The following is a 26,368-nucleotide window of genomic DNA, read 5'->3' as shown; positions in this document are numbered from 1 at the left end:
GAAATCCATGATACGTGCATTCTCAAGGCAATGCAGGGGTTGATCCCATGTTATGAAGAAGGACAGAGGTCACACTGTGGGCAACATTTAAACCAGGACTTCAGCCAAAGTTATCTGTTTCTCAAGGCCATGGGCAGAAATCAGTCCATAAAGGACTGGAAGGCGGAAGTGTGCCCAAGGAGGGAAGTTTGGCTGGTGGTGGAACAAGCTAAGAAATAAAAAAGGACTGCTTTTGACTGGTTGTTCCTGGGTGTGGGATTCTTTGCTTCCTTTTGGCCGATTTGTACTCTCTTAAATTTCAATAATAAATTAACAGTTGATACTTTTACAACAAGAAAATACAATGTACATAAAAATAAAACAGAGAGTGACATATTCAGTTAAAAGGCATTTAAATACAATCAAGATGCTAAGAGTGGTTGTTTCTTGAGGGTAAGAGATTACAGGATGGGGGTGGCCTCTCACTCTGTTCGACAAGTTAGCTCCTAACATCCTAACACTGGACATTTTTTTAATGTTTTTAAATTTTTATTAAAAACATTTTAATATTTGAATATTAATATAAAAACATACATATTTGTTGAAAAAAACAACAAAGATATTAAAAAAAAAACTTAAAGCAATAAGTTATTTCTCCAAAACACTTGGGGATTAATGGTGAATTATGGAAAAAACCTTGATTCTGGGAAAGGTTGAGGACAAGAAAAGGGGGCGACAGAGGATGAGATGGTTGGATGGCATCACCAACTCAATGGGTTTGAGCGAACTCAGGGAGATAGTGAAGGACAAGAAAGCCTGGTGTGCTGTAGTCCACGGGGTTGCACAGAGGCAGACACAACTTAGTAATTGAACAACAAAACGGACCAATTAGACAAATGTCTGAGTTACAGTGATATCAGATTTTTGTTTCAAATTCCGTTATTGTTAGCTTCCTTTATTACCCAACAAAACTGATTTTTAACTAACTTGTTCTGGAAGGCTCAGAGCAGAGCTTCCCCTGGATACAGGCGGATGTTGTCTCCTGGGCTGAAGCGGGGCCAGGCTGCCTGCGTGCACCCACTGGGTGCACGTGGACCTGCCCATCAGTCCCTCTGTCACCTAATCCTCCCGGCTGCAAGATCTGGCAGCTGGTGCGGGCCTGAGGGAGTTGGGTAGCTCTGGTGTTGAATTGCCTGTTGGCCACATGGTACGGGAAGTGTGGTCGCTCTTTTTCCACTTGCTGTGAGCTTTCTTTAAATAATTGCAGACCTCGTGGCTGAGCCAGCAGGAGCTGCGTGTGAAAGACTCCAGGGGCCAGGGCCCACGAGTAGCCATCCTGAGCCTCAGACAGCACCCACAGCCAAGTCTGCAGTACCCTCGGGGTATCTCAGAGTTCACTAACACCTTCCCTCCCTTCTTAAAAAAAATTTTTTTAACTAAATCAGAGAGGAAAGCTGAAAGGCAGTTTTACAGATAAAAGAATGATTCCAGATAGATAACATAGCACTGTGGGGTGGGGGCGGGGAGAGGGAAGGAAGAAATCAATTTTAGATATAATCTATCAATAGAGGATTCTGAATAATTTGCTCCTTTAAAACAATCTGGCCTGAAGTTCCTGATTTTCACCCCATCTTTCCACCCCCATGAGTGTCTTATCCAAGTGTTCCGTGATTCATTGGAGAGATTAGAAATCAGGGACTCTCTTGCTTGGAGTTCCTCCTCCGCCTTCTTCTCTTTACAAACCCACACGTTTAAGGCACATGATCCCATGACAAACTTCTTCCAACTTGCAGTTCAAAGACAAGTCGGCACCCGTCACCAGCAACGGAGCCACAACCTGAGGAGCTGAGGGCCTGACACTGGCTTTGCCCCCTGGATGGAAGGAAATCACATGCCCATCCGAGCTGTGATGGTCCCCCAGCTCTGTCTGCCTCCGGTATCCACTTCTCCCTCTATCTAGCACCTGGCAGTTCTGCCCCAAACAAAATTTACAAAAGCAAGACAGCCCCCATGGCAGAAAAAGGATAAGTCACAGCATGGTAGAGATGGGGAAACTCAAGCCCAGAGAGGAGGCCAGACTTGTCCAGGGTTACCCAGTGGAAAGGGATGGGCAGGACCTGAATCCAGGCCTTCCTCCAGACCCTAAGAACTACGCTCTCACCATGGCACTCTTACCTCTCTCATCTCCAGGACAGCTACAGAATTCTCTAAATAAGATTTTTCTCTTCCCTAACTCAAAGAAGAGTTGCTGGAAATTATACTTTTCTGGGGGAGTTGCAACTATTGCAAAATCACACAGTGGATTTTGGAGTTGCTGTTGCAACTCCACAAAAACTGAGGATCATTGCCCCAAGGAGAATTCAAGATAATCTTGGGAACTCAGTCTAGACAAGGCACAGACGTGAATGGCTGAGGGGCCCTTTCCAAAGCCATGCCTTCTTGACCAGACAGAACTTGGGGGCCACAAATGCCATATTCTTCTCAAATTGAGAGGGTAAGACATTAACCTTATTGGGTAAGACATTTCAATATCCCTGGGTCTCAGGTTCTTCATCTGTGAAATGAAAATGGAAATCGTCATGAGGTTGTAAAATATTATGAGAACTTCCCAGTAATATGCTAAAAGGGATAACAGTAGAAGTGAGATGAGTAATAGTAATAATAATTATGGTAATAATTATCACTATCATCATTAAATTTATTAACGGCTTCTTCTGTAAAGCTACTAGCCTTCTCCCTGTCCATCAAGTAGTCAGTGGCTGTGTGGGGCTGGCCCCACCGTGATGGAGATTACTGCCTCACTGGGCAAAAGAACCTTGGTCAGGTGTGCAGGTGAGAAGCTGTGCTCCAGCCGTGTGCCTCCACTCCACACCTAGGGCTGCACAGACCACAGAGCAATAGCACTCATTCCATCCTGCCTGTGAGGCTGGGGGAAAATCTAGTCAACCCCCACTCCCAAGACCTCCCCACTCCTTCAGAGCAGCCTCCTGCTAGTTCCTATGGGTGGAAATCTTGGTGCTCCTACTTGTGATTCTTCTAGACACTTAGCTCATCCTGCATGTTCTTCCCCTTCACAGGAGTCATCCAGCCAGCTCAAAGCCTCCACTGATGGGGAAGGAGTCCATGTCCCCCTGCAGTCACTCACTGCTCATTCACCAGCCACAGGACATGCTGGGCCTTATGACATGATGGTCTCTCTCTAGGATGCCCTCCCCCACTGGTCAGCTAGCTCTCTCCTCAGTCCTCTTTCTGCTACATGAGCTGCCTGGACACTCCCTCCGTAATGGCCACCCTCCACAGCCATCTGTGGATCTGTTTTTCCCAGGATGGGAAGCAGGGCTTGTTCAAACCTGCAATTGTAGCTTCCTACACAGAGGAAGTGACTGCCACACAGATAGGGAAAGGAAGAGGTATCAACTGATAATCAACGGTTCTGTAACTCATGGGGTCTACCAGTTTTTGCCATCCATCTGTCATCAAACCAACCAGTCACTGATTGCCACTGTTACGGAGAAGAACCACCTCCACACACCGCATGAAGTTCTTCAGATACTATATCATTGCAACCACTCATTGATATACTTACCATCATCCCATTTCACAGTTGAGGAAACTGAGGTCCGGGCAGATTAAGTAACATGCCCTAAGCCACGCAGCTGCTAAATGACAGATTCTGGACTCAGGCCCCGATTTAGAGCTCCAATCTTAACCACTGTTCTACTCTGCCTTCCACTGACCCTCACAGTCTAGACCCCAGGCTGAGTCCATTACTGGAACCAACTGACACCTCTCGTCCTCTGGTTGTCCCACAACTGGATCCTTGAAAATTTACTGTGAGGTCACCTGAGCAAATAAGAGATATAGGTTTGATCCCCAGGCAGGAAGATCCCCTGGAATAGGGCATGGCAACCCACTCCAGTATTCTTGCCTGGATTATCCCTTGGACAGAGGAGCCTGGCAGGCTACAGTCCATGGGGTTGCAAAGAGTTGGACATGACCGACGTGACTTAGCATGCATGAACTTGAGCAAAAGAGGACTTCTCATTCTGGGGTAGATTCTACATTTCCCTCCTTCCTCTCATGCTTTTGATCTCATTCTCTAGCCCGGGGGTGCCCAACCTCCAAGATCTAATGCCTGATGATCTGAGGTGGAACCAATGTAATAATAATAGAAATAAAGTACACAATAACCGTAATGTGCTTGAATCATCCTGAGACCACTATCCCCCTTCCCACTGGTCCATGGAAAAACTGTCTTTCACGAAACCAGTCCCTGGTGCCAAAAAGTTTGGGGACCACTGCTCTCGCCCACTCTGCTCTCCCCACACTTCAATCCACTAAACTGGGCCCATTTTGTCCCTAGGGAAGCAAGCTAGGAAGGTGGCGCTAGTGCTAAAGAACCCACCTGCCAATGCAGGAGATGTAAGTGAGGCAGGTTCCAGCCCTGGGTTGGGAAGATCCCCTGGAGGAGGGCATGGCAACCCACTCCGGTACTCTTGCCTGGAGAATCTCATGCACAGAGGAGCCTGGCGGGCCACAGTCCATAGGGCCGCAAAGAGTCAGACACAACTAAAGCAACTTAGCACACGTGCGCAAGATACCATCATTGTCCTCTAGGCTCACCTGCTGCACTGACTGGTCTGAGACCACCTCCAGAGGCGGGAGACAGCCACATTCCTGCAGGGGGCTGGTCTACAAAGTGCGCGCCAGGCAGCCACTCCCTTGGCCACGAGGACAAAAGGCAAGTGCTGGAGGCCTGGGTGTTGCTGGAGAGGTGCCCGTGGTGACACCCACAAGAGAGGGTGGTGCTGTTGCCCAACCCAAGGAAGAAAGTGGCATGAGGTCACCGGAGCACTGGGGCATGACTCCTTGGGGGCAGGGTGCTATTGGGACCCCATGTGCCTGTGTATGGCTTGGGCAGCAGAGGAGCTAGTCCCCCGGCCCACACTCACCCTCTGAGCCTCAGGCCCCTCATCTGAAGTTTGGGGCTCTATGTCCTGGGGCTGTTGGGAGAATTAGGTGAACTCAGCACACAGCCAGTACAGATTAAAGGCTCAACACAACTCATTCATTCAAGAAATATTCAATGAACGACAACCATGCATCAGGCCCTAGGCTAGCTTCTGGGGGTGCAGTGGGAACCAGATAGGCAATATCCAGTTCTGATGGGGCAACAGGCACTCAATGGGGCAAAAAGCAGTAAACAAGAAAGTACCTGGGATGATTAAATACCTTAAAGAAAAGAGAGCATGGTACTGCAACAGAAAGTGCACAGAACAGGAAGATCAGGGAAGGCTTCTCTGAGGAGGTGATGTCTCAGCAGATCTGGAGGAGGCGAGGGGGCCTGGGAAGAGCATTCCTGACAGAGGCAACAGCATGTGCAAAGGCCTCACCACACTAGCTGGAAGATTACTCCTATTATCACTGGAGCCAAACTCTGTCTTCTCCATAGAAGCAGCACATAGAGCTGGGAGGACAACTAACTGGGCATCAGGAGAAGTAGCTTCCAGCTCTACACCATCAGAGGGCCAGGTAAGACAACCTGCACCAGCCTGTAGATGGGTCTCTAAGGGTCTGTAAGCAGCCTAGTTTCCCTCGAGCTCCCTCCTTTCTCCTTCTTCCAACCCATGCACGCCCTTTGCAGTCATCATGATCCCCACCTCCTGAGTTGCCCCAGAAATGTGTGTGTGTGTGTGGCTGAGGCTCTAGTGGGACAGACAGAGGGACAAAGACAAACATCTGATTCACTGCAGGATCATATCCGATCACACTCTGCGGCTCCACTTGCCCCTCTGTAAAATGGGAAAGCTGTTCAGGTGGTGCTAGTAGGAAAAGAACCTGTTTGCCAGCGCAGGAGACACAAGAGACGTGGGTTAGATCCCTCAGTCGGGAATATCCCTGGAGAAGAATGGCAACCCACTCCAGTGTTCTTGCCTGGAGAATCCCCAAGGACAGAGGAGCCTAGTGGGCCACAGTTCATAGGGTCCAAGAGAGTCGGACACAACTGAAGTGAATTAGCATGCACATCCTCTCTCCTCTTGCTATCAGTTCAGTTCAGTCGCTCAGTCATGTCTGACTCTTTGCGACCCCATGAATTACAGCACACCAGGCCTCCCTGTCCATCATCAACTTCCAGAGTTCACTCAAATTCATGTCCATCGAGTCGGTGATGCCATCCAGCCATCTCATCCTCTGTCGCCCCCTTCTCCTCCTGCCCCCAATCCCTCCCAGCATTAGTCTTTTCCAATGAGTCAACTCTTCGCATGAGGTGGCCAAAGTACTGGAGTTTCAGCTTTAGCATCAGTCCTTCCAAAGAACACCCAGGACTGATCTCCTTTAGGATGGACTGGTTGGATCTCCTTGCAGTCCAAGGGACTCTCAAGAGTCTTCTCCAACACCACAGTTCAAAAGCATCAATTCTTCAACGCTCAGCTTTCTTCACAGTTCAACTGTCACATCCATCCATGACCACAGGAAAAACCATAGCCTTGACTAGACCTTTGTTGGCAAAGTAATGTCTCTGCTTTTGAATATGCTATCTAGGTTGGTCATAACTTTCCTTTCAAGGAGTGTCTTTTAATTTCATGGCTGCAGTCACCTCTTGCTATAACATGAGATTAATGTGAAGGTCAAGCAGAAATGCCAGATAAGGAAGCCACCCTGCTTTACACAGGTATCATAAAGGGGCCTTGTATCTGCTTCTGGGTCATCTGTATCCTGTGCTCTGGACTAAAGCTAGAAGGACAGAGAAGGGAGGAGACAACAGAGTTCATTCCAGACACTCTATGAATAGTATCTGATTGTTTAGGACCAAAGAAGTGTGTCTATGACAGGGAGCTTTCGAAAAACACAGACACTTAAGGGGCTGCTCTCAAAGATCCTCATTCAATAAGTCTGGGATGGCCTCAGACGTATAATTATTATTTTTTTTTAAACTACACTGATGATTCTGATATGCAGTCATGGCTGAGAACTACTGATTAGTTCTACCAACTCTGGCAGGTAGGAGCTATTATTATTCCCATTTGAAGGTGAAGGTGAAGGTGAAGTCGTGTCCGACTGTTTGCGACCACGTGGACTGTAGCCTACCAGGCTTCTCCGTCCATGGGATTCTCCAGGCAAGAATACTGGAGTGGGTTACCATTTCCTTCTCCAGGGGATCTTCCCGACCCAGGGATCAAACTCGGGTCTCCCGCATTGGAGGCAGACACTTTAACCTCTGAGCCACCAGGGAAGCCCAGGAGCTAATATTATTCCCATTTGGGAGCTGGCAAATGAGAGCACAGAGTGGCTAACTCCTTGGGTCACACAGCTAATAGCCATAGAGCTAAGATTTAAAACAGACGGTCAGCTTTCTTTCATCAAGAGGCTACACAGTTTCTTGAAGCCAATGAGCATGTGACATAGGCCCTTTCTATTACTCCATGCAGCCTTGGAAATCCAAAAGACAACCTCTCACGTGACAAGATTGCATCAACTTTCAAAGAAACTTTTACAGCTAGACTAACTCCTTCTTTATCAGCCATTATCAAGAAATAATGTGTGCTCACAATAAGCTTCATTTATAGACAACTTTGAAATTTTTCCTCCTCTTGATAGACCTCCTGTTTTAGACAGTGACACCAAAATACATTTTACTTTCTTGCTTCCTTGAACAGAGACCACTGATCAGAATATACCTTTCCTCCGGGATGATACACTGTCTCTACGGTGCATTAGCTTTGTACTTTTGCAAAGTAATGTATTCAGAATAAGGGGGCTGCTTGCTCAGGCGCCAGTGGATTTCAGTGCTGAATCCACGTGTTTCTGCCATGCACCCCACACCCCATGCTTGCATGGACACACTAACAGAACTGACTTGCTGCTTCTAATGTCCTGAGGCTTGGACAGGACTCCCAAGCTTGTAAGAACTGTGTGTAAACAAGGAGTGAATTGGCCCTAGGTGGGACGGGTGAGGGGTGATCTTCTATGGAAGAGACTGAGTCTCCAGGCGATTCTGAACAAGGAATGATGGATCTGGCTTGGAGCTAATCCTCTTGGGCTGGAGAGTACAGTCCTGGGTTCCTGAATGATCCCTTTACCTCTCTGAATTCGCTCTCTACTTTTTTCCTCCAGAGTGGAGGCCAGACCCAATGGAATAAGCAGCTGGGCAATGGACATGAGGCCCGGTGTAAGGTGTTGGTTTTGGTCTCCCTGGAAGACATGGCAACATTTGACCAAATCCCTCCCTGTAGATTCTGGAAGCTCTGAGCCCCTCCCCAGTCTGGCCAGAGCAACAGACTGGATTCCTAACCCGTGTTTTAACATTCCACAAAGACCTGGCCACTAGACGTGTGTTCTGATAGGGGGTTCTGGAGGCTCCAAAAGACGTTTGTCCTCTGATTCCTTTGTGTGCAAGGCTTATCTTGGAGACAAGGGCAGTGGGTTCCTTGTGGGGACTAGCACAATCCTCCTAAACTCCCCCCTCACCCACACATCCTAGCTCCACACACAGAGAAGAGGCTTCTGTGGCCAGGCAAATGGCTGGTGACTTTCCTGAAAGATCAAACGGCATTTGTTCATTCATTTAATAATTCAACAGATATTTATTGGGGGCCTACAGTATACCAGCCGCTGTCAAGGCATTGGGAGATCTGATATTGAACCAGCTTAACAAGATCCCTTTCCTTAGGGAGCTCTGGTCCTGACTGGTCAGAAAAGAGAGAACATAAAGAATAAACACATAAAAGTTATCACAGGCTGGGACCAGAGTTCTGCATTTAACAAGGCTCCAGGGAAGGTCCAAAATAAACAGAGGTCTCTTCCCCATACAAATCTTCCCCCGAAGCAAATTCTCCTCTGTGCCCCACCGCACCCCCATCTCTGCTATAGGGACACCACTCTGAGCCCCCTGCACTCTGTCTCTTCTCTTCCACATCCACTCACTTCCAGGGAGCACCCCCAAGCTGAGGCCAAGTTTAGACGCCTCCATCCCGCTGTCCATCACCCCATTCCAGTCCTTGTTATATGCTCAGCCAGATTGGTCACACTGCAGTGGGTAAGACCATGTGCTCTGAAGCCAGGCAGACCTAGGCTCAAATCCCAGCCTTTCCATTGTCTGTCTGGGTGACAGAGGGCAAGTCACTGAACATCTGGTAGCTTTAGTTTTCTGGTTTGTCATAGCACCGACCTCTCCAAGTAGCTGAGAATCCTTTACCTGACAATGTACCTGAAGGTCCTATCTTAGTACTGGCACATATTAAGCGGTCATGAAATGTTAGCTACTTTCTATGCTTACTGTTATTAACAACAATACTAACAAAAACCTTTGCTGATGCCTCACCAGGACATTCAAAACCCTCATAGCCAGTTTCCCCATGTGCTTTGTTTTGGAGTGGCTAAAGGACAGATATAAACTAATCACGGTGACAGAATACAAAATGAAGATAGGAGATGTAAATTCTGTTATAGACTATAGGATCACAGAGCAAAGGGGGAGCAATTCTCAGAGGGGGATTTAGGGGAGGCAGCCCTTGAGGCCTTGAAGGATGCTGCTGGAGTTGGGGAGGGGCAACAGATACCTCATGGTAGGGGTCCTAGGGGTTGCCATGTATAGGGAAGGGACTGCAAAACAATATTAGCACCATAAACTGGAAGTCAGCCTCAGTTTACCCAACTGCAAAGTTGGGTAAACCCCACTTCACAGGGTTCCTCTGAAATTAAATGCTCTTCTTGAAAGGGTTAGCAGTTTTTAACTGTTCTCATCATCATCACTGTTGAAGGATATGGTTGAAGAGGAGGGCAGTCTAGGAACACCAGGATTCATGTTAAAAATAATATATTGTTCTGCTCTTGTGGCAATGGGTACAGTGCTGCATGGTCAACAGTACTGGAATAATAGATGGACAGATAGATGGATAAATGGGTAAGCATTTGAGGTCTTGGATGCTGTACTAAGGAGCTTGCTTCTGCAGGTCACTGAAGATGAGCCTGCAGATGTTTTGAGCAGGGGTTGCTGGGGTCTGGGGTCACTAGCAGCACGGAGGCTGGGTCATCCTCAGTGCCAAAGAACCAGGGCAGGGCCCTCCCCAATGTCCTGGGTACCACACTTCTCTGAGAAGAGCCTGAGACCAGAAATAAGGTTCAAGCAGCCACGTTGCCAAGGCTGTTTGCCATGGCAACATCAGGGAGCCACTCGTGGGCTGGCTGCTGCAACTGCTCAGGGCCTGGTTTCTAACGTCTCCTCACTCTCCCTCTGCTAAATGACTCTGTTCTGCCAGGCAAGCACAAGGAAAAAACACGGCAGCAGAGCTGCCGGGGAGCATCCATCTCAGCCAAGCAGGGCTCGCCCGGCTGAGTTCCCAGACAGTGGGTCCCAGACAGTTGAGTCCCTGCTATGCAGAGCCAGCTCTGGCCAAGCAGACAGCAGCCAGGCTGGGCGATATGAAGGCATTCCCTAGTCTGCTCCCTGTCTGCTTCTTCACCTCAAGGTAAGGGCATTGAGCAAGATGGTCTCTAAGGCACTCCCAACTCCCTGAAAGCTCAAGTTTACCTTGGTGTATTTACATAATTACCACTCTCATCTTCACAGTGGCTTACTATATGTCAGGTGGGTGCTTACTATATGTCAGGCAATGTGGCAGGCACATTTCTCTCCTGCAGTTATCTTAAGAACATACTATAATTATCACCAATTTTGCATGAGGTAACTGAGGTCAGAGAGGTTAAGACACTTGGTGAAGGTCACACAGCTAGTAAATGGTAGAATACAAATTTAAACCCTTTGCAGTTAAACTCCAAAGCCCAGAGCTCTTAATCACGGATATTTCTTCTCCTCTCTTTAAGTAGCATCTAACTGGATTTGCTTTTCGAAAAGTCAGCATGGGAATACTTGGCTAAGGCTGGAGGGGATTCCTCTCCAGTCCCCGCAGAAAGATAGGGTGAAGGAAATCATAATACTAGGAACCTCAGGGCTAAGACAGGATCAAGGACCAAGAGTTCAGTGGGAAGATAAATAGCAAGGTCTGAATTATATTTGTCTGTTTTTTAACAATGGCTCCTATACACTGAGCATTTCTAAACACTTTACAGGCATCATCTCAAACAGCCTTTTGTAAAACCCCTTGAAAAAGTAAAAGCGTTAGTTGCTCAGTCCCGTCCGTCTCTTTGTAACCCCATGGACTAGCCCGTCAGGCTTTTGTCCATGGGATTCTCCAAGCAAAGAATACTGGAGTGGGTAGCCATTTCCTTCTTTAGGCGATCTTCCCGTCACAGTGACCAAACCTAGGTCTTCTGCATTGCAGGCAGATTCTTTACCATCTGAGCCACCAGGGAAGCCCAAGTGAAAGTGTTAGTCACTCGGTTGTGCATGCAACCCCATGGACTGCAGCCCATCAGGCTCCTCTGTCCAAGGAATTCTTCAGGCGAGAATACTGGAGTGGGTTGCCATTCCCTTCCCCAGAAAACCCCTTAAGTATGTGCTACTATCAGTCCTATTTCCTAGATAAAAATGCTAAGGCACACACACACACACACACAAAAACTCTTGTGCCAAAGGCCACAGGGCTTACCCCAAGCAGAGTACAATCCTAGGATTCAAAGCCCTCTCAGCCACTGAAACAAATAATTAGAGCAAACCTTTGTTTTCTTCCCTAAAAGACAGAGCAGTAATTACAGGCCTTTGGGGATAATTAATCAAAGACTTTGCCCTTGACTTGTAAAAGTCTCTCTGGCCTCCTACTCTAGACCTGGGGCCCGGGGGGCAGCTCAGGCTCTGCCTTAAAGGAAGGGCAGGGCAGGAGCCCTGGAGCCTTGCTGCCACCAGAGCCTAGCTAGCATGTGCCTTCAGGCCAGCTTCCTCCTCTCAGCTCTCTCTCCCAACCCTGTCTCCCTCAAGGGATGGTCCTGAGCGCCTAATGAGAAAACCCAAGGTCAACTGCATGTTAAAAAGCAGAAACATTACTCTGCCAACAAAGATCTGTATAGCCAAAGCTATGGTGTTTCCAGTTGTCACATACGGATGTGAGAGTTGGACCATAAAGAGGGCTGAGTGCTGAAGAATTGATGCTTTTGAACTGCGGTGTTGGAGGAGACTCTTGAGAATCCCTTGGACTACAAGGAGATCAAACCAGTCAACCCTAAAGGAAATCAATCCTTAATATTCATTGGAAGGACTGATGCTGGAGCTCCAATACTTTGGCCACCTGATGTGAAGAGCCGACTCATTGGAAAAGACCCTGATGCTGGGAAAGATTGAACACAAGAGAAGAAGGGGATGACAGAGGATGAGACGATTGGATGGCATTACTGACTCAATGGACATGATTTGAGCAAGCTCTGGGAGTTGGTGACAGACAGGGAAGCCTGGTGTGCTATAGTCCATGGGGGTTGCAAAGAGTCAGACACGACTGAGCGACTGAAAAACAAAGGTCAACTGCAAGAGGAATGGGTGAACCCACCGGGGTTTAGGCACAGTGAGAGCTGGAAGAACGTGCAGCCTGTGCAAGGAGGTGGTGATCTGCACCCCAGGACTCTACAGCCACCACAAAGCCTGGCCACCTCGGGCAGCAGTCTCTACTCGGGCCATCACCCTGTCCCTCCCCCAGAGCCAAGACCCACCCTCCCCTCAAGTTCTGATACCGGAAAAGAACTAGTCAGGGAGTAGGAGACCTAGGCCTTGTCCAACAAGGTGGCTTCTCCTTCTCTGCGCAGGGTCCCTTCTTCTGGGAATGGTAGGGGTTGATCTGATGTGCTCCAAGGTCCCTCCTGGAGAAGGCAATGGCACCCCACTCCGGCACTCTTGCCTGGAAAATCCCATAGACAAAGGAGCCTGGTAGGCTGCAGTCCATGGGGTCGTGAAGAGTCAACACGACTGAGCTACTTGACTTTCACTTTTCACTTTCATGCATTGGAGAAGGAAATGGCAACCCACTCCAGTGTTCTTGCCTGGAGAATCCCAGGGATGGGGGAGCCTGGTGGGCTGCCGTCTATGGGGTCCCATAGAGTCAGACACGGCTGAAGCGACTTAGCAGCAAGGGCCCTCCCAAGCCAAGGAGAGTGAGCTGCTCAAGAAAGTGAAGTCGCTTAGTCATATCCGACTCTTTTGCAACCCCATGGACTGTAGCCTAGCAGGCTCCTCATCCATGGGATTTTCCAGGCAATAGTACTAGAGTGGATTGCCATTTCCTTCTCCAGGGGATCTTCACAACCCAGGGATCGAACCCAGGTCTCCCGCATTGTAGACAGACGCTTTACCATCTGCGCCACCAGGAGCTGCTCAAGAACCCATGTTCAAATCCCAGGTTAGACACTCACTAGCTCCCAGACCCTACATGACTGCTTTAACCTCTCCGTGCTTCAAGTTCATCACTTACAAAATGGGGAAAACAGAAGCAATCTCACACTGCAAGAAACCATTGCAACAGTATTCAAAAGTCTCTTCACAGATACACACTGAACAGCCACAGATGACATGTGGTCTGTGAGTGGACGGACAAGAGTGGCCGCTTGGCCAAAGCCGGGTGACGGTGGCATGGACATTCTCGATTCCCTTCCTGCCACTGGCTTTGGCTCTCTACGTTCGCTATTTTTCCATGATAAAATGTTTAAAATACGAAGTTCTTTGCAGAGAACCTGACACCTAGTCATATAAAACATTGTTCTGCTCAAAAATTTGCCTACCTAATGGGTAAACACAAAACCAGACTAGGATAAAAATATTTTTTCTTGCCCTTCCTGAGCTGTCATTCTAGTTATAGGGATAAAAGCACACAGGCACAGCTTTCTCAGGCGGTCCAGTGGTTCAGACTCCGCACTTCCACTGCAGGGGACATGAGTTTGATCCCTGGTCAGGGAACTGAGATCCTGCATGCTACACGGAAAATAAGACAAAGCGCTAGCAGAGAGTAAGTGGCACCCTCCATGTCAGCAGAACAGTGTGCTTCACAGACTTTCCAGAGTGGTCACGTGTGAGCAGGGGCTTGAAACACAGGTAGGCTATGAATATATTAAAATGCTGGGGATGAATGTCTGGAGAGGAACTTTCAGGTCATTCCAAAAGATTTTTTAATCTGCCTCGTCTGATGAACACGTGCTCTGAAGAGGCTCATAGTCTAGCTCATTTACTCACCCAGTGAGGATTCTGAATGGCTACTGTGTTCCAGGCATTTGTCTATTCATTGTGGGAAAAAAAATGTTTAACAAAGTGAACAAAAATCCCTGCCCTCATGGAGCTTAACAATCTGGAGTGATTTCCTAAATACTTAACGAGACATATGTTACAAGAGATGTATCTATCGTTGGGTACTTCTATGCCATGCATTCTGTGAGGTGCTTTAAATCCATACGTCCTTTGATTTTCATTGACTCCATAGTGAAACAGCTTTATCAGGGAAGTACTATTTATCGTTATCTCTACACCTGAGGAAATGGAAATTCGGAGAAGTCACATGACATACCAAAGGTCTCACCGCTGGTAAATCACAGAACCAGGACTCAAACCCAGGCAGGCTGACTTCAGAATGCTCTCTGCTACATATGGGATGGAGCAGTGGTACCTGGATGTGAGATGTCACCAAAATGATAGCGTGGGAGCTGAGTCTTATGCAGGATGAATAACGCAAATAGTAGAAATTCCAACAGGAGACAGAACATAGCTGAATGAGCCAATACCTCCTGGAAGATTCATGACATAGCCTGGGGCAGGCCAGGATCCCAAAGAGAAAGCAGACAGCCTGTGATAAAGTCAGGGGCCTAACTCTTCAACCTCGAATACCTGAAGGCCTTAGCACATGAAGTTAAACTTTAGGTTTGCATTTATGAGTACTTGGTGGCTCAGACAGTGAAGAATTCACCTGCAATGCAGGAGACCCAGGTTCAGTCCCTGAGTTGGGAAGATCCCTTGGAGGAGGGCATGGCAACCCACTCCAGTATTCTTGCCTGAAGAATCCCCACGGACAGAAGAGCCTGGTGGGCTACACTCCATGGGGTCTCAAAGAGTCGCAGACACTGAGCAACTAAGCACAGCAAGGAGCCATGCATGATGTGTGAGCAACGGGGTGGCATCAGACACGTGCTCTAGGGGGACTGATCTGCCATCGGGGCTGAGGACAATCAGGAGAGGACAAAGTCTGGTGTGATAGTAAATACAGGAACCCAGCTGTGAATGGACAAGGACCCAGACCGGAAGTCAGGGAGAGTAACAGGAAGGTCAATCCAGTTCAATTGATTCCTCATCAGCTGAGTGTCCACAGGATGTAATTGAGGCATTCAACTATGTTGGAGAGGGAGAGACAGTAAACAACCCTGCTCATTCTCTTCTAAATGACTTTATTTGGGTTCCCTCCATCTTTATCACAAGAACTGTGCTTCCCTTTCTTACAGAGAAAAGTTTGCATGGGCAGGAGTTAATTCTATCCTTCTATCCTTGATCTTGCCCTTCTAAAGTGTTTCAGAGACAGAAGGATTCAAAGTTTTGTGCACAACAGATGCTCATTTTATGTACTTTCTATTATTTAATTTCCAATCCTGAGAGTTAGGGCCTAGTATCCCCATTTCATAGATTGAAGAACAGAGGCCTAGAGAAGTAGTTCTGCCTTCTCTCTTGACAATTTGCCTTCATTTGCTCAAGGTGCTAGAAGACAATGAATAGAAAGAGAGTAGTCCCTGTCTTCATGGAACTTGGAATCAAGAGGTCTGGGGACCTTGCCCACTGATCCTGGCATTTCCACTTATTCCAAGGAAATGCAGGTAGATCATCTTCAGCAAGTCAATGAGTTTTCTGAAACTGTAAATGCCTCAGCTGTAAAATGGGAATAATGACATCTATACTTTGTAGAATCTTTATGAGAATGAAATGTAATAATGCAAACAGAAGGCTCAGCAGAGCACACAGCACATAGAGGATGCTCAATAAATGGCATTGATGATGATGATAATGCAGGAGGAGATAGCTATTAATACTGCAATGCTTATGTTAGGGACTCGCTTCCCAGCATAAGCCCCCATTTGCAAGGCTTCTTCTGACTCAAACCAGTATTCCTTCTTTTGTTCCAGAGAGAGAAGGAAAAGGGTGACTCATATCCTGGCAATGATGAAACTTCTGGCTAGCCTGCAGCAGCTGGGGAGAGGAAAGCCCTAGGGTGAAGGGGAAACATAAACCCCCAGGGCCCAGTTGCTGGGCCATTGCCTTTCCTGGGTTCCACAAGCATCCTGATCATTAGCACCAGCCAGGAAGCCCCAGTGAAAGTGAACCCTGGGTCTCTGGTAAACAGAGCCAGCAAATGTGTCCCCTTCTGCGCTCAGGTGAAAGAGTTAAGTCTCCTGGGTCTCACACAGATGAAGAGTGGGTAAAGGTACCCAGCAAAGGTTGCACTTCAACCTGCCCCATAGATGGCCAGAACTTTGACTTGGAAAAGAAGTTAGCCCTGGTTTCAGGGGCTGTGGAGGCAGCAGCATCCCAGACCAAGCAAGTCAACACTAGTCGAGCCATTTTTTCCAGTTCTCCATGTGGCAGGTGCTCCTTCCGGTGTTCAGATCCAGTTTTAGAACAACAAGGAAACAGCATACCAACTGAAAAATGGGCCAAATTCACTAACACGACATTTCACAGAACAGACCATAAATGGCCCATAATCATTTGGGGAAAAGGTTCAGCAGCACAAGTCATCAAAGAAATGCACATTAAACCAATAAGGTGACAAAATTTATTGATGAATAGACTGGTAAAAATGAAAAACAATTAAAATGCCAAGAGTTTTCTGGGTAATGGGGAACTGGGTATTCCCACACAATGCTAGTGTGCAAATTAGCACAATCTTTCTAGAAGGCAATCCAGAAATGTGTTTACCAAACGCCTGCATAGTTCCTTTGACAGAGTAATTCATTTCTAGGAATTTAAATGAAGAAAAGAAGACATACGCAGAGATATTCATTTCAGCATGGCTTACAAGAGCAAAAAATATATATATATATATATATATAACTACTTACATGACTAACGATAAAGGATTGATTAAATACCTTTTGGTTCAACCCTCAATATTACATAACCATTAAGATATTAAGATACTAGGTAGAATACTTGCTGATGTGGAAAGTATATTGTTTGGAGGACAAAAAAAAGCATGTTGGAACAGTGTGATTCCAAGTTACAATTACTATACAAAGAATGATTCCATTTTTGTACAAAAGATATAATCCATAGGAATCAATAGGAAAGAAAAAGTCAGAAAACACATATAAAAATTAACGGTGGTTATGTTTGGGTAAGATTACATATTTTCATTTTTTTTCTTTATGCTTGCCAGTGTTTCCTAACAATTCTATTATTAAATATTTTTAAATGATAAGGAGTTGGACTTGATGATTTATAAAGATCCTGCCATCTCTGACAGTTTGCACATCTATGATTGATGTCCCAAGTGTCTTCAAACAACCCATATTTAGTGTGGGCTTACTATGTGGTCTCTGGAGCCTAAGTCACTGCCCACAGCTGCAGCCCTCTGCATTCCTCTCTCCCCATACTGGGCCCAGCTGTCCCCCCAGCCAGCCTGAGAACGTCCCTTGTCTGTCATTTCTGTGCCTAGCCAAGAGCTAAGCAAAGGAGCTCAGCACAGTGACAGGTGACACAGGGGCACAAAGACATGAAAGGCACAACTCTAGTTCCAGAATCTTACTGGGCCACAGGACTCACACACAAAATGCTTGGTTGTATAACACAGACTAAGACAACCAGAGGCTAGAGAAAGCAGGGCAAGCTGGGCTAGAGAGGCCTGCTAGAGGAGAGGGCCACACAGGGATGGTGGGTGAGGGCACTACAGGCAGGGGCCCGGAACAAGGAGAAGCCAACACAAAGTCCTTTGCGACACATGCCCCAAACCTTTCCAAGAAACTTTCACAACCCTTAATCTGTTGAATTTCTGAACTTTGACCTGAATGGGTATAAGTTAAGTCTCCACAACAGAAATCCTCCCTCTATCTAACCCAGGATTAGCTGCCAAAGACAAGTCTTTGGGATAAAGCTGATAAATTACCTTTCTACTCACTCTCCCCACGCCTTCCAAAGGGGGAGACGGTGAAGGGGAGGGCCAGGGAGGGTCTAGGGGGAGGAGAGGAAGTTACAGGAAGGACCAGACATTTCACATGCAAAGAGTGCTCACCCCCAACCACCGGGCCTTGGGCTTCTCTTGCCGGCACCACCAGCCCCATTTGACAGATGGGAGAAAGGAGGCTCGAGGGTTAAAATGGCTTGCTCTGGGGTCACCCAGCCAGAGAGTGGGGAAGGCGACTCCACTCAGGCCTTCTGACTCCAAGTCCAGTGCTATTTCGAGGTAACACACAGGACCTGGAGTCAGGAGCCCTGGGTGGCTCTGTCACCCACTGGCTGCATGGTCCTGTACCAGCCGTCCAGCCCTCACAGCCTCGATCCCCAACTGTAAAATGAGGAGGCCCGCGAAGACCCGCCCAGGTCCTCTTCCGGCTGGTTCTCGGAGCCTTCTAGGGGCGGCTGCCAAGCTCCCCCTATCAATTACACTTCCCAAGTTGGGACGGCAGAGATCACCCGAAGGGCCTCAGCCCATCACGTGGTTACATAAAAAAAGCAAAACGTCCCAGATTAACTTCCACTGCACTGCTTCTGCTGATACACGATTACCCAAATTTCTAGTTTCCTTTGGTGAAATTTGCCTGCTGGGTAGGCACTTTGGACGGCTAAAACGGCAAATGTGAGCCGAAGAACACAGAAGATGGTGTTGAAACCTAGGGTCGGGTCCAAAGTGGACGAGTTCTTCCTGTGGGTCTCTGGACGAGTCTCTGGCTATTTCAGGCCTCCTACATCCGCGTCTTAGTAGAGGGTTTGGAGACACCCCCGGACAAGCGAGAGGGCCGAGGGTAGAACTTTTCTAGCAGCAACTCTGCCCACCCTGTATCCAGTCCCCCCACCCCCCGGTCCCATGCTGTCGGCTAGAGGGCTGGGGGCTACGGGGCTGGGGGCGCGGTGGTGGTGCCGAGGCTGGGATCGGCCTTCGGAGCAGACAGGGGCCCGGGGCGAGTGCCGGCGCCCGGTGACTGCCACTGGAGCTCCACTGCAGTTTCGTCAGAGGTAAAGGTACGCGCCCGATGCGCGCGGCGTGTGCACACAAACACACACTACCGCGCGCAGACCATTCATCACACTTTTCCCCGGGCCTGGAGAAGCGCGATCATATGCCACTAGCCCCTGCGGCCCGTGCCCAGAACCCACCCAAGCGATCCCGCCACCGACCACGAGGCCCCGCGGCTCCCTGACGCATGGACGTCCGCAGCGATCAGGGACCGGCCTTCTTCTGCGCGTGGCGGGCTTCCTCTCGGCGACACCCGGCCACGTCGCGCGGTTCCAGCAGCCAGCGGGACTCGCCACCCAGAGTCCCCCAGAGCTGAACGTCTCGGCTGCTGCGTCCCCTCCAAGTCGCATCTCACGGCAAGGAGTCAGCTAGCAAGCCTCTCCCCGCCCACCCGGTCCCATGACAGCTGCTGCCGCCCAAGACAGGCAGATATAACAAGAAGCAAAGTTTCCCTCTCTCCCCTCCCACATCCCGCCCCCCTCCCCCTCCCTTCCAGTGTTATGCAAAACAAGCCGGCACCGGCGCTCAGACTCCAGGTACCAAACCAGCCCTAGCAAGCCGCGCCCGGTAGAGCCCAGCAGCCCCTCTGCCTCCGGCGTGCACCCGCATCCGGGGTCTCATTCGCGGCTCGGCTGCACCCCCAGCCTCCCCGCTACCCGTGCCGGGGTGACCGTAGAAAAAAACCCTAACTATGGGGCCAAACTTGATGCTTGCAACAGGCATGGGGTGGGGAAAAATGGGGAACGGGTAGGGGGCGCGCATTCCCTGTGCGGGCATTTTCCGGGCAGTTTATCCCAGCAGCAACCGCCCCCCCTCCCGCCCCCGTTTCCAAGTAACCAGCTTCCTCGCCCCTCCCGGCCCAACGGAGCACCCTCTCCTGTCACGCGCGTGTCGCCAGTGGGTCTCCCAGGCGCAGCCTGAGCCCGGTTCGCCGCCTCGCCTTCCCTTCCCCCAGCATCGCCGAGCGCGCACCAGGGGCCGCGCGCTGCAGGGGGACCCAGACGCCCCCAGACAGTCCTCCGGCCCCATGCTGCCGGGCTTTCGCCCCCGGGGACTCCACCGGATAGCGAAACCAGGAAGGTGCTATCCCCGCCCGCATGTCCACGTGCCCTGCAGACCCCTATGCCTTCAGCGGGCAATTGGCAGAAAACTCCGCGCTGCGGGAGCTTTTAGAGAGCCTCGAGGGGGCTAGCTGTAGCAGACCTGGTACCCGAGACCGGAGGATCAGGGGACTCCGGGGACCGGGACAGGCGCCTGCGCCGGGGCCACAAGTCCACGTGAAAGTACGGCAGCAAGTGCCGGGAGCCTGAGGGCGCGCCTTCTGCACCCAGACTCAGCATGAGGGTCCCCCACACCTGACGCGGCTCAACCTCTTCAAGGAAGCACCGAACCCCCCAGCTCAGCGGGCAGGGGGGTGGGGGTGGGCCGGAATCCAAGCAACCAAGGCTAGACCCTCCCCAGCGGCCGTAGCGACCGCAACGGTCCGGCATGCGTGGTGGGGGGACCTCCAGCTCCCTGTCCCCAGAAAGAAGTGCATCGCAGGGTGCATGGAAGGGGGACTCTGCAGTCTGGAACCCCCGATCCCCTCAATGCGCCCACCGCTGCCTCCCGGCCTCCGCGGCTGCGGCGGCAGCCTCCGCAGCTCAGCGGCCCTGGCTACCCGGCCGTGGCCCCTGCTGATCTTACCTGCGTGTCCGCGAGATAGTTGAGGAAGAAGGAGGAGAGCTCCTCGTCCAGCAGCGAGCCGCAGTCGTTCCCCGCCATCTTCCAGCCGCGGCTGCAGCGTGCGGCGGAGTCAGCGCCGAGCCGGCCGGGGGAGGGAGGGAGCGAGCGAGCGAGGGAGGCGGGAGGAGGGAGGGCGGCCGGCTGGAGGAGGGAGGGCGGAGCTCAGGCCCCCGCTGCCGCAGGGCCGCTGGTCGCGGGGGCGGGGCCGCAGGGCGCCCGCGCAAGCCGGGGGTCGCACCCCCCCTTCCCTGCGCAATGTGTGGCGCCGGGATCCTCGCCCGCGGCCCCCGGCCCGGGAGGAGAGCGCCCGCAGCCGGGTGACGGTAGTCAGCTAGCAGCCCGATGCCTGCGCAGCAATGCAGGCAGCCCACTGCTCCTGCCGACCGAATCACGTTGCGTTAGCGCTGGGCGGGTCCTTACGAGACAACCTGCTTCGGCACAGCTGGGGAAACTGAGGCCTCAGAAGGCAGAGGACCTCGTTTGATGCCACGATATAGTTTAATACAGGAAAACAAAGCCCAGGTCTGACTGCCCTACAGGCTTGAGTGTCTCGCTGGGCTGCTGCCAGAGAGGGAGGGATACCATAGGTCAAAGGTGGAGAAATCAAGGAAGGCTCCTCGGAGGGGGAAGCTTTTTTTAAAAAATCTTTTCTTGGGAAGATGCGTTGACCCATATTCTTAACTATCTCTCTCTCTGGCTTCCTTCACTGTGTACTTCCCCCCCCCGAAAACTTCAACTCCTTCTCTGACCATGTCCACAGTGCCTTGAAGTAGCCAGCTTCCTGGTGGCCCACTGGCCTCCCAGTTTCTTGGGTAAGCCATCCGACTGCGGAATACTGTTCCCTGTCTGCGGACATTCACCGAGTAAACCACATCTTCACTGTATCCTTCCCTGCTGCTCCTCGGACTGTCAACTCTCTCTCCTGCCACTTCCATCATTCCCTGCGGCCTTAGCTCTGCAGACCTTTAAAACACTGGTAACGGTTGCCATTTTACCGTAGTTACAGTGAAGATTTGATCTTCAGACGTCTTCCTACTAGACTTTAAAGACCCATGAAAGCAGGGCCTGAGTTTGCTTTTGCACATACTGTCTCCAGTGCCAGGCACATAGTAGGTTCTTAGTAATGTGTTAACTAAAAATCCCAGAGGATTTAGATCTCCCATTACCATCACCACACATTTCGTAGATAAGAAAACTGCCTAGGGTCAAGGGTATGCATGGAGTGAGTGCCAGGGCCAGATCCAGAGCCCCCAGGCCTCCTGACGCCAGCCTTGAACTTTCATCATCATGCCCTGCTGTTTGCCAGCCAGGAGATGAGGGCACCGCCTGGGTAAAGGCAGAAAGGCGGGAAGATTTCAACCTGTTTTATTGGGCCCTCCTGCCGCCTGCTCTCCTCCCATCCCAAGCTAGCAAGGCCTGCCCCACCCTGCCCACCCTTCCTGGCTCCCTCCCAGCCGGAGGAGGAAAGGAGAGTACAGGGAGAGTCCCCAATACACCTGCTCAGACTTGAACACCAGAGCAGGAGCTTCCTTCTCCAGTTTGAGGTTCCCAGAACCAGAGGGCGTGATTTCACTCTTTGGGCTTTAGTTCAGGGAGCTTTTAAGGAACAATGGATCCCAAGAGAAAGCCTACATGGAGCTTTGAAGCGCTAGCCTGGGAGTCAGCAGTCCCAGGCTCTGGTCCAGCCCATCACATCTCACTCCAGTATTGGGCAACGCAGGGAGTTAAGAGCGTGGGCCCTCTAGTCAGAGTGCCTGGTTTCGAGCACCTGCAAGTCATTTATTCTCAGGCTTTGGTTTTCTCATCTACACAAATGGGGACCATAGAATTACTTACTTAAGAGGGGTGTTATGATGATCGAGGAGCTAACATATGCAAAGTGTTTGGTACAGTACCTGACTTCATGAGGGAAGTGCTAACCTCTCTGGTCCTTTGTTTCCTCATCTGTAAAAATGGGGGTGAAATATATGTCCCCTGAAGCCCTGGCCAACGTTATTTTCCTCTCTTCCAGAGCTTATATGCTACTGGCTACCTTGAACTCCAATAGGTCTGAATTTGAATCCTGGTGCTCACTAGCTTTGTGCTAGTTTACTTAACCTCTCTAAGCCTCAGTTTCCACCAGGTAGGGATCTTGAGAAGACTGAATGGAACAATGCATGTAAAATTAATTGCTTGGTTCTGTAGCCTGCAAAGAGGAAGTGCTGATTCTCACAGGCATCATCATCACTACCGTCACCAGGATCATCACCTTCAGCACTAAAGACGTGTGCTCTCCTGAGGCCATGCTTTTTTGCTGCTGTTTGTAGACATCAGAGCCAGAGCCTCCCAGGACGCTGTTTCCAAGAAGCATCCCTCCCAGATCCAGTCTCACCTCTGATTGGTGTTATGCCCTTTATTGCCCAGAGGCCATTCTTGGAGGATCCCTGAGACTAGCCATCTCCAGCCTTGGCCTGGCAGAGCTGCAGTGCCAGACAGGGCCTCCCAGGGAAGCCCTCAACAGCGCCACCCAAAAGCTTTTGTCTTTAATTGCCCAGCTACAAGGCCTTTCTCACTAATCCCTGTGTCCTCAGAATGGGCTACTTGTTGGCAAGAGACTCAGATGAGAAGGCACCTGATCTGAGATATCTAACCTCTTTTACAAAAACATCTTATCCCAAGGATTCCTTTATTAAAGGCCACTCAATAGATTCTCAACCTCTTCACATTCTCTGATCCATAAAAGCCCTCAAGAAACCTAACGGGCTATATAATCTTCGGCAATTACCGTCCCCTCTCTGAGGCTGTTTCCATACCTGTAGAAAACAAAAGAGTTGGGCTAAATCGACCTCTACTGAACCCTCTAGCCCAGATATTATGGGCGTTTATAGATACCAGCCCAAACTTAACAGTTTCTCTCTTCTGCGCATGTGCCAGACAACTGAGCTTATTATCATCTCAGATTGACTTCAACAACCCTGAGTATTTGGCGGTGTGATATCCATTTTATGACTGAGGAAACAAATGCTTAAAAGGGGTTGAAATGCTTAGTCCAAGACCAAGCAGAGACACAGCTGAGATCTGAAGCCAGATCTGTGCACGGTGTAAACCGCAGACCCCAGTCATGACAGATACTTGGTCCCTGTCACCAAAGATTAAAATTCAATAGGTCAACAGTGGGCCCAGGAATCTGCATTTAATAGGTTCCCCTAAATGACTGTGCTGCAGGAAACTACCCATCAGTCAATAGACATTTGATGAGCACCCACTAAGTGCCAGCTGGGATGATGTGAACCATGGATAAATCAGTGAACACAACAGCTGCCACCCCTGCCCACACTCTATTCAGAACAATTGCTTAGTAAATTTTTGCTAGTGAATGGGGGAGAGGGGACATGAGTCTTGATCATCACTGAAGTTTCCTGCCAGCTGCCCACAACTCAGTGATTCTCTGACCCAGGCCAGGGAGTCTGACACACCTATTTCCCACCTATTTCTCCAGTCCCAGGAGGCAGGGACTCAAGCCAAGAGGAACTAAGAAGTCACCCGATTTGTATTGTTAATTTAGAGAGCTGGCTCCGTCTCCTATTGAATTGTAGAACTTGAGAATTGTGGAGTGTATGTTACCCATCAGCTTCGCTGAACACGTAGCAGAATGTGGCCAAAGCCACACACCCCTTCGGGACAGAGCCAGGACTAGAAGCCGGGGCTCTAGGTTGGATATATCATGGTCAGGTGTCTTCACAGGACAGACTTCTCATGCTTGAGCCTGTGGAAGAAACCACCCAGCTGTGTCAGTTGAGGGTCTCAGAACTGGGGACTAGAGCTTTCAGTGCTTGAAATTCCATCATGGGACTTCCCTGGTAGTCCAGTGGTTATGACTCCATGCTTCCACTGCAGGGGGCGTAGGTTTGGGGAGGTTCCACATGCCACACAGTGGAGTCAGAATAAAAAAAAAAGAAAGTCCAGCATAAGCAAAGCATTTCTTTATGTTGCCCTCTTCTCCCTGTAGGGCCAACTTATAAACTCACCAGTACATTTAGGGGATACTTAGCAGATCACTGTCTCTTTTACACACTACAAATGCTGAAAAGTGTTCCCAAATCAGCAGATGAGGGGCACTAAACAGCTGTGAAGTTGCCTATGACTGTTTCCCAGTTTTGCAAGTGCAGGTTTTCATTCACTCACCTCTGCCTTGTTAATGACTGTGCACAAAGCATGGGAATAATGAAGTGGGGTAGGAATAGAAACACCTGCTTTTTCTTCATCTGTTCACAGAGCAAAATGATCCTAGACAGGTGTGACAGGTATAATGGTCCCTCATTATACCCATTTGATAGATGGAGAAACAAAGGTCCAGTGATATGAATTATTCTGTTTTTTTACAGAGATGTAAATTCTACCAGGTTACTACATATATATAATATATAATTAGATGTATAAAATACATATATATGTGTATTACATATATAATATAATACAGCAACATTTAAAGAGTTATCTGAATTAAAGGGCAACATCTAAATTTAGTATCTCTAGCAAATAAGGCAAGCAGATGGTAAGAATGCCTGAGTACCTATTGTTTGTGAATATCTTTATACTCTATCACTTTGGGACCTTTTTAATGATCAACCTATCTGTCCTACCTGACCTAGAATTTTGTGTGGATCAAGTTCACTTACAAAGGACTTTGAACTTCACATTCACTATCCTAAATCATCAATAATGCTCCTTTGGAAACATATCCTAAGGATCTGATTCAAAAACTGGAACTGCTACAGCATAATGTTTATGTAGAGAAGCGGACAACAGAGGATGAGATGGTTGGATGGCATCACCGACTCGATGGACATGGGCTTGGGTGAACTCCAGGAGTTGGTGATGGACGGGGAGGCCTGGCGTGCTGCGGTTCATGGGGTCGCAAAGAGTAGGACACAACTGAGCGACTGAACTGAACTGAGATAGATAAATAGATAGATAGATTCAATAAATATTTTTAGAACCTGCCAGATGCTAGGCACTGTGCTACAGGCCCACAAATAGTAACCATAATATAATCTTTGCTCTCTTGTAACTCACAGCTATGATCTCTACAATATGCAGGGGAGAGACTAGTCAACATGCTAGGATGTAATAAGTCTTTTTAAAAAAAAGATTATTTCTGAATGCACCAGGTCTCGTTACTGCACTTGGGCTTTCTCTAGTTGCAGTTAGAGCGGGGCTACTCTCTGATTGTGGTACTTGGGCTTTTCGTTGCAGTGGCTTCTTTTGTTGTAGAGCACAGGCTCTAGGCACATGGGCTTCAGTAGTTGTGGCATGGGGACTCAGCAGTTACCGTTTGTGGGCTCTAGAGCACAGGCTCAATAGTTGTGGGGCATGGGCTTAGTTGCCCCATGGCACGTGGAATCTTCCTGGATCCCGATCGAACCCATGTCCTCTGCATTGGCAGGCGGATTCTTAACCACTGGACCACCAGGAAGATCAGATCAGATCAATCGCTCAGTCGTGTCCGACTCTTTGCAACCCCATGAATCGCAGCATGCCAGGCCTCCCTGTCCATCACCAACTCCCAGAGTTCACCCAGACTCATGTCCATCGAGTCAGTGATG

At 49.4% G+C, this 26,368-nt stretch overlaps 1 protein-coding gene across 4 annotated transcripts in view; it reads right to left on the bottom strand.

Annotated features, from left to right (window-relative positions):
- Nucleotides 1–20,905, bottom strand: part of PPARGC1B (PPARG coactivator 1 beta) — a 120,386-nt gene extending 99,481 nt beyond the window's left edge. The window contains exon 1 of one of the 4 annotated variants that reach the window (XM_061424011.1): nucleotides 20,745–20,905. In XM_061424011.1, coding sequence (XP_061279995.1) covers nucleotides 20,745–20,822 — 78 coding nt within the window. In that variant the 5' untranslated portion in view covers nucleotides 20,823–20,905. The remainder of the gene's footprint in view (nucleotides 1–20,744) is intronic. The other 3 variants (XM_061424009.1, XM_061424013.1, XM_061424010.1) reach the window with 3 other exon arrangements.
- Between the last annotated feature and the right edge of the window lie 5,463 nt (nucleotides 20,906–26,368).

This window comes from Bos javanicus, chromosome 7 (assembly GCF_032452875.1).
Source record: "Bos javanicus breed banteng chromosome 7, ARS-OSU_banteng_1.0, whole genome shotgun sequence".
Taxonomy (NCBI): Eukaryota; Metazoa; Chordata; class Mammalia; order Artiodactyla; family Bovidae; genus Bos; species Bos javanicus.
This window is presented reverse-complemented; position numbering and strand designations above follow the sequence as displayed.